The following is a 19,121-nucleotide window of genomic DNA, read 5'->3' as shown; positions in this document are numbered from 1 at the left end:
CATTTGGATGTACCCTCCTATAGAAAATTCTTTCCTCCACCCAGGACCAAGCCTAACTGAAGAGAGACCATTCTGAAAGTATTTTACCACTTGATCGCCTTGATGATACACTGTCAACTGAACACCATCCTCTCTTTCACAAAATCCCATCTTCAGAGGGCAAACTTCATGGAGGTCTGCAAAGCCAGCTCCCCATTTGGTATCACCCAGTTTAGTACAGAGGAGCTCACACGAGGCAACAAGATCTCCATTCCGAAGTCAGAGTACACTGGCTGCTCTGCCCCATAATTTCTGTTCTCTGCATGCGCATACCTTCGCAATGAAGATTCCTGCATCCATGATGGCCTTAATATGCCTCAACCAGCCAGAGTTCTCCAGTCCCCAAAGAAAATCACTCATGGAGGGAGATTTAAGTTCACACACTGCAAGATAAATCGTGTTACAGAAACAAAATACAGAAAATCTCTCATTTTACATTTGATCATATTTGCAGGCAGTTCGTTAATGATTCCTTCACTGCAGTACTTTCTGGAAGACTTGAGTCAAGATAGACGCCCAAGCTTACTCATTCTACTGAACAGTTCCAAGTAAAGGCTTTTCTATCTTCTTTGGTCACAGGGGACACTGCATCTGTTTAGGAGTATTATATTAGTAAAGTTTAAACCCCAATAAATGAAAATCATTGAATGTTACCATAGTAAAAATAAGAGATTTATTTATTCTTCCAGCAAAGATAGTCAAAATGTGCCACCAGGAAGCACTTGAGTAAGAGTGCCCTGGAGGAAAAGACGCCTATAACGAACTCCAGCACTTTCCCAACTAGAACTCCATCATCCCAGCACCGCACTTGCAGACTGCTGTAAAAATACAAAACAGAGCTGTCCTAGAAGTCTTAAATGGAAGTGATCGAACTCCTGCTACCAGCAACCCTACCCAAAGGGAGCAAAGCGTGTGAACTTAAACATGAGGCCCTGTACTTCCGAATGCTTCTAGAGCATCAGGTTAGGGGCTTTCCCTTTGGTCGAAAATGAAGATAATCCAGGATTCCAATGATACCTATATTTTACAAAACTAAGGCAGCTGTGTAAACACTTCTATAATATTATCACAAACCATTTCATCTCGAGAGCTTATCTTTTAGTTAAGCATGAAAAAACTTTAGGGCTCAGCGTTCTGACTCCATATCACAAATACGACATTCCAAAGTTCATGGGGTTCATACCTATAAAGCCCTTTTGAGGAATCTTATAAATTAATCAATGAAAATTAACTAATGTTCCATAGATTCTGTTTGTTTAAAGTGTTAGTTTGGGCCTTGATCTGTTCACGTTTAAAACGGGGAAGGTGTACTAAATTATATCTAAGTGCCCTTCCAACTCTAGACTCCCAGATTCAACTTTAAGTCTATGAAAGCATCGCGCATTTGCAATACTTAAAAACAGTTAACAACGTTTAATTTATCAGATGCCCTTCCCTCAGATATGCCAGATAACAGAGGGTTCAGTCGTATTTCCCGCAACATAAGAGCCACACAAAAAAAGCACAAGTAGTTAAATTCTGAGTCACAGACGGCAGCAGTGAGGAAGAAAATACCGAGATTCCCAGCTTTTAAGGCCCTTCTTAAGAAAAAACCGTATTATGAATATGTTCAGGCAAGAGTCCAACCTCTTCCTTCCAAAAGCTTGCCCTGAGCTGGAAGCCCAGCTGGAGAACTGAGTTCTCTCCAGCATTGCCCTGGTTCAGGACACTGTCCCTTTGAGGTCACAGTGCTACTGGCTCCCCACCAGCAGCGATTTAGATTGTTCCAGGAAGATTAACCTGATGTGCAGTCTTCAAACGTTTTTGCACGTGTGCCCCTCCACTGATTTTTAAAACTATGTACCCATAGCACAGGGAGATCAGCTCGGTGCTTTGTGACAGCCTGGAGGGGTGGGATAGGGAGGGTGGGAGGGAGGGAGACGCAAGAGGGAAGAGATATGGGAACATATGCATATGTATAACTGATTCACTTTGTTATAAAGCAGAAACTAACACACCATTGTAAAGCAATTATACTCCAATAAAGATGTAGAAAAAAAAAAACTTTATGAACACTGAAAAACAAAAAAACAAAAAAAACTATGTACCCTCTCAGGCACCCTAGAATAACGCCCCATAATAAGACTGAAGGTGTGTTCGCCGTCTCTAAGGTGGCAAAAGGACAGTTCGTTACGGGAGGTGGGAAAGGACGGCTGGTTCACACCTGGACGGAGGAGCATCTCTAAGGCAGGCGAGGCAGTTTTAAGAAGGAGCACTTGCGGAAGTCAGTGCCATAAAGCCATCCAGCCAGGGCGCCCCTGGGAAACTCTTCCCGTGACCTCGGGGTGTATGTACTCAGTGTGAAGACAGACGCTGAATCTGCTGCAACTGAAAAATGCCAGCCCTGGTGAGAAACTGGGCCGGGCGTGGCTCTGTCCTCGGGGAGGCGGACGGGGACGGGCTGGCCGCAGGGCTGCCCAAGCCCTCCGTGCAGCGCACATGACGCAATCCCCGCACCCTCTGTGCTGCGGCCTCTCCCGCGGGCGCCTGCTGTTTGGCCTTTCTGTCCAACCCCGGCCGTGACCCAGACCGTTCAACTTAATCCTAAAATACACACATTCCACCACGTAGAGTCTCTGGACCCACTGAGTCCTTTAAATCTTCCGCAGATAATACCGACTTGCAAACAGTTTTTTGTGATTTGTTTTTTCCACTGAACTAGCCCAAATTTCTGGTGGTCATGATCGGGCTCAGGGCTCGCTGGCATCCTCCTTCATTTCAAAAAGTCCAGGGAGCTAGAGGGATATTTTGGCATCCAAGCTCAGAAGCTCAGTCCAAGGACAAATGATCCCTTTTGCCTTCTCTTCTCACCAGGTGTGGAAATGACAGCGAGTTTAAAAATACAGACGCCAGGCTCTCCAGCTAACTGGGAGGTAGCCTGTGCCAGTGGCAAGAGGGGACCGGCCAGCTCACAGAACAAGGCCCTAAAAGGTGCTGTAGAGAGGATGCCCAGGCCACCCTCTTCACTGGCTCACGGCCCAGGGGACCAGCTGCCGCATCTCTCCCAGGTCAGCTCCCTCCTTCCACACGGAGGATGGCTCCTTGTTTAACACATCTGCTTTCAGGAACATTATAACTGGGTACATTGAATAAAATAGCCTCCCGAGGTTTCACGCAAGGTAACGGCTGAGTGTTTCCCCTCACTTGCTGAGTGGCCACTGTTAAGAGCAATCAGCCCACAGGTGATTAATACACATGGACAGATGGGGGTACACTTGAGACTCCAAGAATTAGCGCCTGGATTTTTAAATATAAAACTGGTGGGTTTGTTTGGATAAACTCAGGATAAGGCAGAAATACTGATCGGTTCACCCTTGTTGCCAAAGCTGAACCAATATTTACAAACCATTTTGCTGAACAAAGTTCATTTCAGCTGACCTCACAGGCGTCAGCCACAGATCACAGAGAACCAGACTTATTATACTAACCTGGAGTTTAATGCCTGGGTCTAGTGACATTTGTTTTACATAACAGGGCAACTATATCCCACAAACACATAAAAACAACACTTAAAAAAAGATCGATAATTACGGCACCTGAGGAAATAGGAAATTTATTTGGAAGAAAATTAACCTCCCACGATCTTCCTTAGCTATTTCCTATACCAAGCTCATTTCTTCCTACACAGTGACTGCGTGGGGATCAGTGAGGGTGCAAAGTCTCCATCTGAACCCTGTGGGATTGGTCTTTCTTGTGTCTAAGATCTAAGGTTGGAAGGTACATGGCCCTCCCTTACTTGCCAGCCAGACACATACCTGAGCTCTCCTCATGTTTGTCTCCTTCCCATCTTGGAGTCAAAAACCCAAGCCCAATGAAACGGCCTTCAAAGAACTAGCAAAATGATGGTAATCTCCCTCAGCTGAACATCCCAGCAGGTGATACCATTCAAAGAGGACTTAATTATGGCCTGTACAACAGAAGTGTTTGGTAAAGCCTGCCCTGTAGTCTCCCTTTTTTACTTAGAGCCCACCCTGGTGACAGAATAAACTCTGCAGTGAAGTGTCCTCAGTCTATTAATGTCAGTGCCACTCTCCTCCCCCCCCCCCCCCCGCCAACTGACATGGACCCTCTTTATAGAGGCCTTTACATTAATTGGAGAGATCTGTGTATTAGCTTCTCTGTATATTACTGGACACCAATAAGATTCCAGCTTTGTTTGTGATGCTATTTTCTGGAATCTCCACACAATTAACAATGCCATGAAAGCCATTTTTGAATAGCCTTGTCGTCCTCTAAAGAAGTCGATGCTCATATCAAATGGTAAGTTGCGATCCAGCCTAAATTCTGTACACCTGTGCTAGCACTGCTTGCATTCGCAGCATACGTAACTATATGCAAACTCACATGGGCGTGAGTATGTGTCTGTGTCGAGCTACTAATAAACATGTATGTGTGTGTAAATGCATGTATACACACACACTTTCCAGTAATACTGATTACCATTGACCTAAAGAAAATCAAGCAGCTGGTTCACAAAAGAATGCCCTACTAGCATTTATTAGCTTTGCATATGAGTTTTGTGTCTAAAGACACAATTTGCCACAAATAAATTTTAAAATATATATGCCCATTTATGTTACATTTACCATATAGAAGGCTTGGGAGTTGGTCATTTTCTCTCAGTGAACAGGAACTCAACCAAAGACAGGGCTTAAGGAATGAGCAAGTCTAAATAGGAAACAAGGCAGATGAAAATAGAAGTCTAGTCTGCGAGAAGGAAGGGGTGCTGAGAGCCTGTGACGTCGGGGTGGATGTAAGATATTAGTGGCAAATGCTGGAGAGAAGGCCGAGAATCATGTGAGATTAAGATGTTGCCAGCAAATAACAAGTGGTGAAATAAGCAGTACACGTGGCTGGGGACGTAACTGGTGGAAAAGCATTCCACGCTCATCACACCGGCTCAGCAAAGCTGCAGGACCAATGCACCCATCGAATCTGAGGCCACACTGTCACTGGCAAGCAGATACTGAATTGCCCCATCCCCCTTGCAGCCTTATGGGAAAACTGCTCACCCTGTGGCTAATATGAGTCACGTCTATCTTTAGTTTTATGGGAGACACGTTCTTCTATAAGTGCTCCTTTTGTAAATGTCCTAGTTATCCAAAAACTAGCTGTCATGATTAATAAAATGAAAACAACAATTCTGAGGGTGAAATTTTTTGATCTTTGAATTGTCCCAAGGAACATCAAGATACAGCACAATGAGAATAAAAAACAGCCATTCTTCTCCCATTAAATCTTTGTTTTCTCTTGTCCTCTCCTTTGCTAAAATCACCCAGAGATGAGGTCTTTGGCTTTGACATCCAATTAAAACATTCAACCACCTGATCTACCCAAGGACAGCCCTCAGGAAGATCACTTATGAGAAAGCATCATCTTCTCTTCCCGCCAGAATTTTCTGCCCTATATCAAGATCAGTAACGTCACTTTGTATTAATAAATAAAGCCTTTTTCTATGCAATGCCCAGTGTATAGAAAACTCTCAAGAACTGTCTGATGTACAGATGACTGTCTAAAATAACTATGAAGCTCCCAGTGACTTCCTCTACATCCATTATCTACCATGCAGCATATATTTACTCCCAATTTTCAGATTAGCCAGTGTGGCTTAAAGAGTTTACTAAGTCGGGCTTCCCTGGTGGCGCAGTGGCTGGGAGTCCGCCTAACGATGCAGGGGACAGGGGTTCGTGCCCCGGTCCGGGAAGATCCCACATGCCGCGGGGCGGCTGGGCCTGTGAGCCATGGCCGCTGAGCCTTTGCGTCCGGAGCCTGTGCTCCGCAATGGGAGAGGCCACAACAGTGAGAGGCCCACGAACCAAAAAAAAAAAAAGAGTTTACTAAGTCATCCATGGTTACTCGGCCAGCAAATAACAGCTGGAGTCCTGGCCACAACACATACGCCCCAAAGCTCACGCTCTTTCCTCTCTGCCTCAGTGCTTAGAGCATTAGATCTCAGTCTAGATCGGGCGACACCATCCAGCCACATTTTACATCCTCTTACAACAAAGAGAGAGCCAGGTACACACTCCTGATGCATTTCTTTCTTCCAAGTGACCATGAATTGATAACTAGTGGAGCCTGACAAAGAGACCTGTTGCTCTAGTAGAACACTTATTAAAAAATCTTACCGCTAGGTGGAGCTCTCCAGTTCACTTTAATGGGAAAGTAGGTTTTCTGTGTGGAAACCCATGCCACGTGCTAAATTTTGAGGGACCGTGACCAGATTTTCAGCCAGGTCTTATTGGCTGTCTCGTCTAATAGGTTAGTAATCTCAGGAAATTAATAATGGGGAAAGTCAGAAGATCGAGAACTGAAAAAAGATCAGCCTTTATAGCTTTTCATTAGCTCATAGCTGGTAGAACCTCATAGCATAAACTTGTAGGCCATGTTACAGGAAATACTCACTTTGAAATGAAAAACTTACATGTGACTATAAAGGGTTGAACTCTTCCATTTCTTCCAGGCTTACTTAGCCATCGCCACATAAAGTAATGAGGTGAGGAAGAAAGAATCAAATAAAAAGGACACTGGGACTGAGAGTTACAACCATACCTCTGAGCAGAGAAAAATACTTCGTGGGAACCTCGGAGCCAGGTGTGTTAGGGACCGTCCCCTTCTAGACCTTGGTGCACCCGAGAGCACCGGGCAGGGACGCCAGAGCAGGGAGTCGTCACACGAGCACAGCACCCACGGCCGTGCTGCCTCCCATGACACACTCGAAGTTCTCTGCTTTTACCTGTCCCTTCTACACCCAACAAAGGTTCTGAACAATCGGGCCTCACAACCTTCACACACAAGCACAGGTCACATATCTCTGGGGCCTCCTGACTTTACCACAGAACTTTCACCATCATCACTGTTCCTAATTCTAGGAGAAACGATAGAAGTGGTTACCTCTTGGGGCCTGCTAAAAAGATTCCAATCTTTCCAGTTGAATCTTACAAACAGCCCTTCACTGTAGTATTGTCCAAACTGCTGAATGGGCACCGGGCCTTTGTTCCTGTGCTCTGGACCTGCTCCCATCTGATCGGCTGTCAGGCTGAGGTTTGTATCTCTGTCAGACAACTTGCTGAGAAAACACCCACCAGGCCTGGCATGGGGTTTATTAAATTATTTTTGGTGAACTTGTGCTGAGTGGACACAGACCGTATCACGAGGCAAGCACTTCCATGCCTCTGAAATTGTGCTTACTCCATGTCTCTTGAATAAAAAAATTAAGGAAAGTCACCCATAAGAAAGCAGGGGACCTATCAAATACCCGCCTAGCTGCCTGAATTAATCTACAGTCCATTCGCTTATCCATTTTACGCAGTACTTATTTTAAACTACTGTACTGCTTCCCAAGAAAAAGCATAATGCACCTTATACTGGAAAGCACTTTACAGTTTGCAAGGAATCTTTGTGAACAAATCTGTGAGCTAGACAGCAACGATATATTGCTTACACTGTTTTACAAATACAGGAAATGAAGTTTGTTCATGTTTACTAAGAGACTAAGGCAAGAACCCAAACCCAGATCTTCAGACACTTAGGCCAGGGCACTTTCTACCCAAGCCACCACCTAGAGAGACTGTAAAGCAAAGTGGTTAAGAGTATGGTGTCTGGGACTTCCCTGGTGGCGCAGTGGTTAAGAATCCACCTGCCTATGCAGGGCACATGGATTCGAGCCCTGGCCCGGGAAGATCCCACATGCCACAGAGCAACTAAGCCCGTGCACCACAACTACTGAGCCTGTGCTCTACGGCCCATGAGCCACAACTACTGAGCCCACATGCCACAACTACTGAAGCCCGTGCGCCTAGAGCCCGTGCTCCGCAACAAGAGAAGCCACTGCAATGAGAAGCCCGTGCACCGCAACAAAGAGTAGCCCCCGCTCGCCGCAACTAGAGAAAGCCCGCGCACAGCAACGAAGACCCAACGCAGCCAAAAAATAAATAAGTATATTAAAAAAATTAACAGTGTCCAGTACATAATAATCACCCATAAATGTTATATCATCATTACCATGTGGGTGGTTATCTGTGAGCCTAATAAAAGGACCACAAATCAACGAGGAGCATGGTAAAATGATGGAAAGTACTAGGCTCAATTCTTCCTTTGTTATATGATACCAAGAAGGGTATGTCTTTAAAAACTTTTTAATTAAAAATGTAATACACCAGACTTTGTAACTGGAGATAGGCGCTCCTACTGGTCTTGAAGAATAACCTGTCGTGTTGTGAACAGCTTCTGTGGAGGTCCAACATGGCAGAGAACTCTAGGACCTAAGGGTGACCGCCAGCTGACAGCGCTCAGGGCCCTCTGTTGAATGCAACCAATAACCTGAATCAGCCTGGAAGCAGATTCTGCCCCATCCAGGTGTCCAGATGAGGACACAGTCCGGCTAGCACCTTGACTGCAGCCTTGTAAGATCCTAGGCAGAGGGATCCTGGCTTCCCATTGACACATGAGAAATGCCCAGACTCGTGACCCTCAGAAACTGTGACCTGCTAAGTGTGTATTGTTTATGTTCCATGTAACGTACCAACCATAGACAATTTTGTAAATAAAGAAGGAAAAAGAAAAAATTCACCCATCGTCCTCTCATTCTAATCCAATTATCATTCTGGAAATTCTTCATAAATATGGTTTACTGTATAGTGAATCAGAGTATGTATACAATTTTACAACCTGAATTTTTCACTTAGATTATACACGTTCTCCCATGTTAGTAATATATTTTTCACATTTATCATTTTTAATGGATGCAAAATTTTGTGTCAAAAGGTAGAGTGTTTAGTCAGTCAACTATTGTTGAACATTCCTGAGGCTTCCAAAATTCTATTATTATAAATAAAACACTTCTATCAAAACAGGCATTATATGTCTTTTTTTTAAACCGTATTTTGGATTAGTCCCTAAGGGGAATTAATCTGGTAAAAATATGTATCTCAGAACAAAATATATTAGGTACCTCTTGCCAATTTCAATGATACTAGAAATATTTAAAGTACTAGTTTTACCATATTCCTTTCAGTATTGAATATTTTAATGTATTTGAATTTAAATATTTAAATTTAATATTTATTTAAATTAAAATTAAAATATTTTTTAAAAATTATTTAAATTAAAAAAATTTTTAAGTGAAAAATGGTACTTTGAGGTTTTAACTACCTTTCTTTAATTATCAGAGCAAGTTTAAATGTTTTTCTGTTTGTTTCAACTTATTTTTCTTTAAAGAATTAGATTGAGTTGCCTAACTTCACTGAGACACTTTCTTCATCTATAAAGTGCAGATAATATTATGTACAGCACACTATAGCTGTGAAATCAAATACAGGCAGACCTCATTTTACTGTACTTCACAGATATTGTGTGTTTTATAGGTTAAAGGTCTGTGGCAACCCTGCATCGAGCAAGTCTATCGGCACCATTTTCCCAACAACATTTGCTCACTTCATACCTCTGTACCACATTTTGGTAATTCTCGAAATATTTCAAACCCTCCACCAGTGAAAAGAATACAACTCTCTGAAAGCTCAGATGATGGTTACATCTTTTAAGCAATCAAATATTTTTAAATTAAGGTACGTACAGTGCTTTTTTAGACATAATGCGATTGCACACTAAATAGACTACAGGATAGGGTAAACATAACTTTCACATGCACTGGGAAACCAAAAAATCCGTGCGATTCACTTTATAGCGATATTCATTTTACTGAGGTGGTCTGGAACCGAACCTGCGACATCTTCAAGGTCTGCCCATTCGTGAATCATTTAAGTAAAAATACTGAGGAAGCCTGGCACGTAGCAGGTGCTCTGTTTTTAGTGAAATGCACAAATCAATGAATAAGGGGTCAGTTATACAGAACTACACTGTGGCCAACAATATCAATCTAAGATTCATGTAGAATCCTGGCGCGCCGAAACTAGTAGGGGGGAGAAAGGTCAATTTTCTGGGCAACATACAAAAGGTGGAGCAGGTTGACTGAAAAACAGGAAGGTGTCACTGTCATCATGTCTTTCCCATAAACACCCGCCTACCTTGAAAACAGGTATTTATTTACGAAGAGGCACGACAGTGCGGCTCAACCTCAAAGCCCGGATGTGAGGTAATTCCATGTGCCCCTCTCTCCCTCCCTCTCACTGATTTCCTCCCCCCAAATCAAGGATGCCCTCGGAGGTTTTTATTTCCACATCTGATAACAATTTCCTCAGCCACGGAAAGAGCCTATTCCAGGTTCTTCTACTGCCTGTTTCAACAACAACAAAAGAAAGAAAATATAGGGCATCCTTTTATTATTTGAGGGAAAAACCATTATTTACATGATCAAGAGGAAAGGCTCTGTGGAAAGCACTTAATAAATCACACAATTGCTACCTAACGGAAAGACTTCATTATTATCTCACTGGGAGGTGTGAATGCCACAAAACAGTTTGGTTTAGAACTTAGAAACCAAAGTTAACATGCAATCAGTCAGCTCCATAAAAGGACCTATACCGGCTGTGAACTCGGTCCTAGATTTCAGTCTCTGATGAAATACCCTGCAGCTGTTGCTCACAGACAGGGCTATTTCGGGCCAGAATGCGAACAGGTTTTCATTTCTGTTATTCAGAATCTCTCCTGATAATATCAATATCCCTGATAAGAGGCATTTTGAAAAAAAAATAATAATCATGAAGGGAATGCATTATTCCGCTGCCTACCAAGTGACCAGCAGTACAAACCTTCCGATCTCTTTGATGCCAAGACAGCTGTTTGAAGGATAAAAGCCTCAAAAGGTGGGTCTGATTGCATCAGTTCATCAGCTGAGCTTCCACGAGCAGTTTATAATTTACTTGGTAAAAACAGATAGTCAAACATTGGTCAAGTCCCCTGAAAGGCATCCAGAAAGTTGTCCTTGCTTATTGCACTGACACAGAGCTGAAAAAGTGATGCAGAAGAACCACGATCCCTTACGAAACACAGGCTGCCCTCCCTCTGGAACTCGGTCCATTTGCTGGTCCTTTAGAAATAGCGAGTCAGACCAAAGGTATGAGGGCAGGAGACGTGGTTCCTAATAAGAAACCAAGTAAATGCTAATTTTAAAACAAAAGCCTGGGCTTCCCTGGTGGCGCAGTGGTTGAGGGTCCGCCTGCAGATGCAGGGGACACGGGTTCGTGCCCCGGTCCGGGAGGATCCCACATGCCGCGGAGCGGCTGGGCCCGTGAGCCATGGCCGCTGAGCCTGCGCGTCCGGAGCCTGTGCTCCGCAATGGGAGAGGCCACAACAGTGAGAGGCCCGCGTACCGCAAAAAAAAAAAAAAAAAAAAAAAAAAGCCAAATCGCCATGTTCCAAGCACTCCTGGGAGCCACCTTCCGCAGAGAAGAAAATATATATTCTCAAAAGTCAGCTTATGAAATTACTAAATGAAAACTATAAAGCATGCAAATGTTTTAATGATTCTGATATTGAACACTCTTCACACTAAAACTAGACTACCCGTTCAGTTACAGTACCAAGCTAGTCCAGTTTTTCAATGTCTAAAAAGCACAGCTTAGAGCAGGGAGAGCCACACCACCCACGATAATCTCCCAAAGTTTACGAAGTTCAATGCCCAAGGCATCCTCCTGTCCGCTGAGACATGGCAAATTTCACGTGGAGGTAAGATGGACATAGACAGCTCCGGGGCCGTTATTATTTATTTATTTTTTTTTAATGCAGGAAGAGGTTTCGTCTAACCATTCAAACCCTCAATTTTAAACTATTTGCAATCAGGGGCATCAAAGTGTGGACTCACAGACTGTCAGGGCTGGATGGGTCCACAGAAATTATTAGTCCAATCCTCTCCATTTACAGCAGGTAACAGAGCCCCAAAGAAGGTACATGACGTGTTCAAAGTCTCATAATGACTGAGATGACCCGGGGAATCCAGGAAGGAGAATGGCAATCAGGCTTGTCTGTGACACTCAAGTTCCTCCAGCCCCACCGCTAGCTTCTCACTACATCCTGCTCTGATTAAGCACTGAACTGCACGGGTTACTGAGAGCAAACGTGTATCCCGAGAAAAAGGGAATTCGGCACTTTGTCCCTCTTCACTACAGACCCCGCATTTCCGGTTCAGACCGGACTGCCCACTTCCCTGGCACACAGAGCCGCCTCCCCAGGGCTTCCCCCCAGAAGTGCGAGCCCAGCATTTACAGCCTCCCCTGGTCCAGAGGCACAAAGCCCTGGGTTATGCATCCTCTTTCTCTTCCGTTCCCACAAGAGGGAGAAGTGGTGGAGATAACAACAGACTCCTCCTTGGGCCTTGACAATCGCAAGAGCATAAGCAGTAAACGAGGCTGGTTTTGCTTGGAATATGTGATTTCTGGTAATTAGTTTACGGCTGGTGTGGCCACATGAATAATTCCTCTACGTTGCATAACCCAGCTTTGCGACTTGCTCTCCCTGTGAGTACAGAAGCCTGGGCGTACGCGTCTCGTGGTGCTCGCTGGGTGGGGTGGGTGGAGGGAGCGCGCTGCAGCAGTGCTGCTGATGGAAGGGAGAACCAGGACCCCCCAGCATCCTTCTCATGGCCATTCGGCCGCTCAGATTCAGTTTATGGGCCTCACGTCCACACGTGAACAGCTGGCGGCTTCGACGTAGGACTGCTTTATCTCCCAATGGTCTTGAATATGGGTCGAACTACTATTATGAGAGAGAAAGAAAAAATATCCCCGTGCACTTCTATCTTAGGTGTTAGGTACCACCGGAGAGAGCCCGGCAGCTAATACCACGTGACAAAACCACTCCACGATGACACCAAAAAAGAAGAGAAAAGCTGTTACACGTTTAAAGAGTCCCTGCACTTTGATATTCTTCCCAACTGATCCCACCCTTGCAAACAACATCGAAGTAAAGCACAGTTTTCACATCAACAGACCATCTTATTCCGTCTTGGCATTAAAACATTTAACTGCATTTTTTAAATGCTGTGCATAAGGAAATGGTTTACCTTCCAGCATTTTTTGCAGACTGTTCCTCATGACATGGATGTTCTCTATCCCGATAAACTGAAACTTGATATTGGAATAATTGTCTTCGTTCTCATAGCCTTTCCCTGCAGCACGATTTGCCATCGCATTAAGCTGCAGTGGGCAGCAAAACAGAACAGTCACCAGTGATATTCATGAAACAATCACAACACTTCACGGCTAATATCCATAAGAACATTCAACATGATGTGCAGAAACACGCTTTAAATCCCGGGAACACCGCGCTGGGCTAGGTAGCTACAGACACTCGTGCTGAGCTTACGTTCAACAACATCAGTTTGTCGATGTGGCAACATTTTCTGAGCTGGAAGCATCCTAGAGATAAGCCCTTTTGGAGACGTTCCCTGTCAGAGATGCCAAATCCAATGTGGGATTCTGTACAGAGCCAAGTCGCCCCAATTTAATACCAAACATGACAGCCTTAGGTTGGCAGAAGAATATCTGCAGATACAGTTGGCGACATAAAGCTCTGTAAGTTAAAGTATTATATCTTCCAGTATTCGAATGCCAACAAACACATCAACGTATAGGAATAGTTATGTCATTCTAATTTGCCTACAAGAATCCCTCAGGTACCCAGTTCAACTTTGAGCAGGAAACGCTGAACAAAACAGAGAGAGGGCAAGACATGTCCTCTGGCCACCCTATTTAAATCTCCAGAGAGGATTTTTTTCTATCACATTCATTATCATAATTTCATCTATAAAAAGTCACGGTTCCTAGTGCAAACTGGGTTAAATGGTGATGGACTTTGAAGAAGAAATTTATGATATGCAAACTTCTGCCTTATTCCTGTGTAACTAAAATCAAGAAGGGGACAAGTCCTGCCTTAGCTGAGAAATACACAGATTTCTAGAATGAATGTATTATTGTGAATACTCCATTCTTGCTGTTCAGCTAAGCGGGCCATCACATCCTAGACATCAATATTCACTGACCATTCTCTTCCTCTGCCCACAAAGGGCAGGCGGGCTAGCCCAGGCAGAGAACTCACTACCAAAAATATATCCGTTTTTAGGACCACAATGCAGCACTCGGGGGATATTCATACTTTTCAAAAATCTAAGCTTAAGAAGCCAAGTTAAGTTAAAAGCATACGTATTGTTTGACCCAGATTTCCTATGTGTGAGAATCTGACACTATTAAAATACCAGCACATAAAGACAGACATCCAAGGATGTTTACTGCAATCTTTTTTTTTTTTTAAATAATAGTTGAGTAAAAGAACCGGAAAACCTATGAATATCTCCATAGGGCCATGATTGGATGAATTATGGTATATTTATACCCTGGACTTCTAATAGGCTCAAGTAGAGACACAGAGATAGAGACAGACAGATATACAGATGTCTAGATATTGCGGGGAGAGGGAGGGAGGAGGGAAAGAAAAAAAAGAGGGGTGGGGAGGGAGGGGAGAAGAGAGGAGATACTGGGCCATGACATGTGAAGTGAAAAGAATAAGCTCCAGAATAATATTCATACAATTATCCCATTTTTTGTAAAACAGGCCGACCTACAGACATGCATTTACATTTATGCATGCTGGGGTAAGCAGAACAGAAATGAATGGAAGTCTACACCAATTTCGCAGCTGTTGCAGCAGACAGACAGAGGCGGCACGTGTGGGGAGCGGCTGCCAATACTACTCCAGATGCTCCTCCAGGCTTTGTTACAAACCGGATAGAGTGGGTTTGTAATTTAAATAACAGAAAAAAAATATATGGCAGGCCCCTCACTTTCCTGCTCCGTGATTCAGCTCACGTGACATCAGCTGGGGTGCGCCCCACTACCCTGTTTCCCATTTACGAAAAGATCATCCCCTTTCTCCCAGGCATGCTATGAGAAGGATAAAGGGTTTGGTCTCAATAAAGAAAAAAATACAGTGTTATTTTTAAGACAACTGATGTTCATGCTTTAAATTTTAAAAGTATTTTAAGAGGAAAATTTTTCTAAAATTACCTATAGACATTGTTCTTTTGAAACATACTATTATAAAAATATCACTGGTTTGTATAATTATTTTCCAAAGTTGCTGGCTTATTCTTTACAAGCTTCTTTACAAGCTTCATAAATAAAATGGTTAACAGGATACGTGCAAGTATCTTTATGTTACATGAACCTTATGTTTATTCTGTATCTTGAATAATTCAAGTTAAGCCTTCTCACCACATACCATACTCTTTTTAAACAGGGCAGTGAATAAAAACCAAAACACTATTATTACTTTAATCTATAATTAGGACCCTATGTTCACATTTTTTAGTAGTTGATGACCTATGACCTAGGAGAATTTATCGATGGTCTTCTTTAAAAGCAAAGGAGCCACACAAGATGGCCTCTTAAAAGTCAACGGTACTTCTCATAACGAACAGAAGGTGGCAATATTTAATCTACCATCCAAAGTGTACTTTCTCAAGGTTTCCACGTATTTCACAGGCCCTGTCAGGATAATGGGGCACTAGCTGACCCTTCAAAGCAGAAATACAGTTTCATAATTAATAAAAAATTCAGAAGCTATCTTGGACCTATAGGTGTATTCATTCAGATAGAGTATCTCTTATATAAATAAAACGCTAAGTCTAGTTAGGTGCCCTGTCCCTTAGGCTGAGAACTCCATTTCACAGGCAAAGAAAAAGCTGTTCATTTCGGCCCCTAAAAGTTCTCAAATAGTGAAAAAAAAACAACCTCAAAAGGTCACATACTATATGTTTTCAATTACAGAACGTGCTTGAAATGACAAGCTTATACAGGTGGAGAACAGATTAGTGGTTCTTTGTGGTGATGTAATTGTTCTCTATCTTGACTGTGGTACTGAATATACAAACATACGTATGTGATAAGACTTTATAGACTAAACACACACACACACGTACACACACACACACACACGACTACAGTAAAACTGGGAAAAACGGAACAAGATTGGTGGATTTTATCAATGTCAATATCCTGGTTGCAATACTGTACACAGCTTTGCAAGATGTTACCACTGGGGGAAAGTGGGTGAAATGTACAAGGTATCCTTCTGTATTATTTCCTACAACTGCATGTGAATCTACAATTATCTCAACATAGAAAGTCTAATTAAAAAAAAAAATTCTCAAACAGATAAAACAATGGAGGTAACTGCATTCCAGTTTCAACCTATGCTTAAAGAACACAACGGACAACTGAAAAGTGGTACTGGAAAAAGTGCCCTGTTTTCTAATCCAAGGTCACTCTGCTATTTGATCATCTCAGCATCTTTGGGTGCAAAAAAACTCATAAGTGAAACCAAAAAATTCACTCATTCTCAACAAACACTTAACGAACGCCTACTGTGTGTCAGGCACTGAATGGAATAAAAACATGAATAAGAAGTAGTCCCAGCCACCACAAGCTTATCATCGAGTATGGAAGTGCGAGCACACAACACCAAATAACGACAGATAATACCCACCAGGACTGGGCAGGAGCTGAGAGCCTGGTGGAGGCGGTGGCAGTACTTAGAATCTGGAACAGCCCCACGCGGCCTAGGGCCTCAGGGGTAACGTTTCATGATGGAAGGAGGACTTGAGATGGGCTTTAATAACCAGGAAGCATGGAGAGAAAGGGGGAGGGCATCCCAGATGAAGCGATGAGAAAGGGAAGAGGTAGGGTATCAGTGGCCACCAAAGAAGCAGGTGGGTATCAGTTGAGTCAACCAGTGCGAGCACAGCGGAAGGTTCAAGCCTGGCGGCAGCAGCAAGAAAGAAGGCTAGAAATTATGAGGGTCCTCTACACACAAGCTCGATTAAGAAGTTCTAACTGTATCTGCGGCAGTAAAGAGCCGCTGAAGGCTTCTGAGCAGGATTAATTGAAACATTCGAGATTTAGTATCCACGACAGAGAAGATCCTCTGGAGTGAGGCAGAGGACGTGAGGTGCACAGGAAGGTGGCTGGTCTCATTGATGGCCAGGACCCTACGCGTCAAGCTGGCACAGAGCAGGCACTGGTGAAGATTTACTGACAGGCTGACCGACCAAATGAATGTGCTAACAGAGGGAGGCTGAGAGGTGAACAGGCCAAGAATGTTAAAAAAAAACAGAATCAGATTCTTTCCCCCGCAATCTTAAATCATCAATCAGACACATCAAAATCATGGAAACTCAGTCGACCATAATCTGCATATCAAGTTAAAGGTCAGCTGGTCAGCATCTCAGCCACGGAGTCTAACATTTCAGCAGAGCACATTCTGTACCTGAATGCCAGGACCTGATCTGACGTGCCTGAAAAATGAGAATTGAAGTTGGTCTTGGCAGAAGGAGGCCTGGACCACGTTCTAGCCTGTGGTGTCAATTAATGGTCCTTTTCTCTCCCTGCATCTGTATCTGGTGAAATGAAGAATCTTAACTTGTGATATAAACATGAAAATAAGAGATGATTTTATTTCTTGCAACTACTGTCTACAACTGTGCTAATCAAAATCCTCCTTTCCTAACCCCGAAGGAAGAATTAATAACTTATAGGAAATCACCGTCCAGCTCAACTTAAAATCCCAACCCCATATATGATGCAAAATTTTCTCCTTCTCTTATTATAGGCTGTTTGGACTGGTGAGGGGTCTGCTCTGGTACTCTCCTTTTCCTCCTTCTTCTAGGCTCTATCTTTATATTGGGGAGGGGGATAAAAGAGGAGGTAAATATCTCTCTGTAAAGCTGGACGAGGCTGCTGTTCTCTCTCCATTGGTCGTCACTGCTTTTCCGGTTAACACTCGCTGACCAGCACTGCCCTCTCTGGCATTAAGTGTCCAAATCCTAGGGCAAGTCCGTGGGTTCCCGGGAGGAGGAGGTACACAGCTCGCTGACATGAGACCCACCTTGGCTTGAGCCTCTTCCGAGGCCCCCGGCTTCCCTCCCCAGCACGTACCCCACAGTCGGCCGCAGCTGGGAACCTCCAGTTGGGGGTGGGACCCGGGCCTTAGCAAGATGGCTCACATACAAGTTTCTTTCTCAGTGTCCACTGGACCCACAGGTCCCCCCTCCATCCCTGTCCTGCCAAAGAGGGAGAGCAGGTGCCCCACTGCCACTAAACGCTGCGCGGCTCCCCTTCCCCTGCTCATTGCCGCAGTGGAACAGGTCGGCCACGCATCCCATGCCGAAGTGACCTCCTAGCTGCCCCTCTGTCACGCACCCCGATCTCTACAACAGATCCTCCCAGATCCCCCCCTCACAGGATTCAGTGAGTGGAAACCACCTAATTACTGATTCCAGAGACACAGGAAAACTTCCAACATGACCTCCTGTCTCACAGCTAAAGAATCGCTCACAAGGGAAATCAGAGGCCCTTTAACCACTAAGCTGTCTTTGGAGGAAGAGCCAGGACAAGGGGCCGGGCGTGAGCTGAGCCCCCGGCCGGCCTGCTCACCCCTTCCCTCCACTGCCCGGCACCCCTCCCAGGCCGCCGGCGTCAGAGCCTGGCTCACAGGCCTGCTCACACCTCTCGCCCCGGCCTGAGCGTGTATGAGCCTGTGGTTGGTCCTTCAGCTCTGAGTTTCCAGCCTCCCTGCAAATGTGCTCAGAAGGGGAACCCTGTGGAACCTGACAGTGGACCCAAGGCTCCCCTGGATATCGCTGTCAACAGACCGTGATCAAACAGAAGTAGCGTGGGCTCGGGCGTCAGATCAGCCTAGATTTGAACGGCTTGACCTTGGACACATGACTGAACCTCTCTCAGTCTGAGACCTTACCCATAAACAGAAAAGAACAGCTCCTAATTTGCAGGATTATAATAAGAACTGAATGGGAAAGTGCCTGGCATTTTTACAAGCTCAGCAAAGTCCTAGAACAAAGTAATGTTAAAGTCATGAGCGAGGCTGAGATAGAAGGAGTTCGGTATCACTTTAAAATCCAACAACTATGGCATCAACATGATCTCCTATCTTCTTAATGCACCAGATTCTAGCAGTAACATAGGACCTCGAGGGTATGTTTTTTCTTAACAGATACTCAGTTCATGCTGAGGCCCTCACTGCCTTTGCCTCCTGAGATTTTAACATCAACAGGCAATGCAGAAGCTTTCATCCGA

At 44.2% G+C, this 19,121-nt stretch overlaps 1 protein-coding gene across 2 annotated transcripts in view; it reads right to left on the bottom strand.

Annotated features, from left to right (window-relative positions):
* The window catches only part of MTMR7 (myotubularin related protein 7), a 95,012-nt gene that overhangs the window by 9,941 nt on the left and 65,950 nt on the right, over positions 1–19,121 (bottom strand). For both annotated transcript variants that reach the window (XM_060291397.1, XM_060291398.1), the window contains 2 exons: positions 13,037–13,169; positions 313–422 (listed from right to left, as the gene is read on the bottom strand). In XM_060291397.1, the coding sequence (XP_060147380.1) occupies positions 313–422; positions 13,037–13,169 (243 nt within the window). The remainder of the gene's footprint in view (positions 1–312; positions 423–13,036; positions 13,170–19,121) is intronic.

The sequence above is a fragment of the Globicephala melas genome, chromosome 21 (assembly GCF_963455315.2).
Source record: "Globicephala melas chromosome 21, mGloMel1.2, whole genome shotgun sequence".
Classification (NCBI taxonomy): domain Eukaryota; kingdom Metazoa; phylum Chordata; class Mammalia; order Artiodactyla; family Delphinidae; genus Globicephala; species Globicephala melas.
Note: the sequence above shows the minus strand (reverse complement) of the source record. Positions and strands in the feature narration are given on the sequence as shown.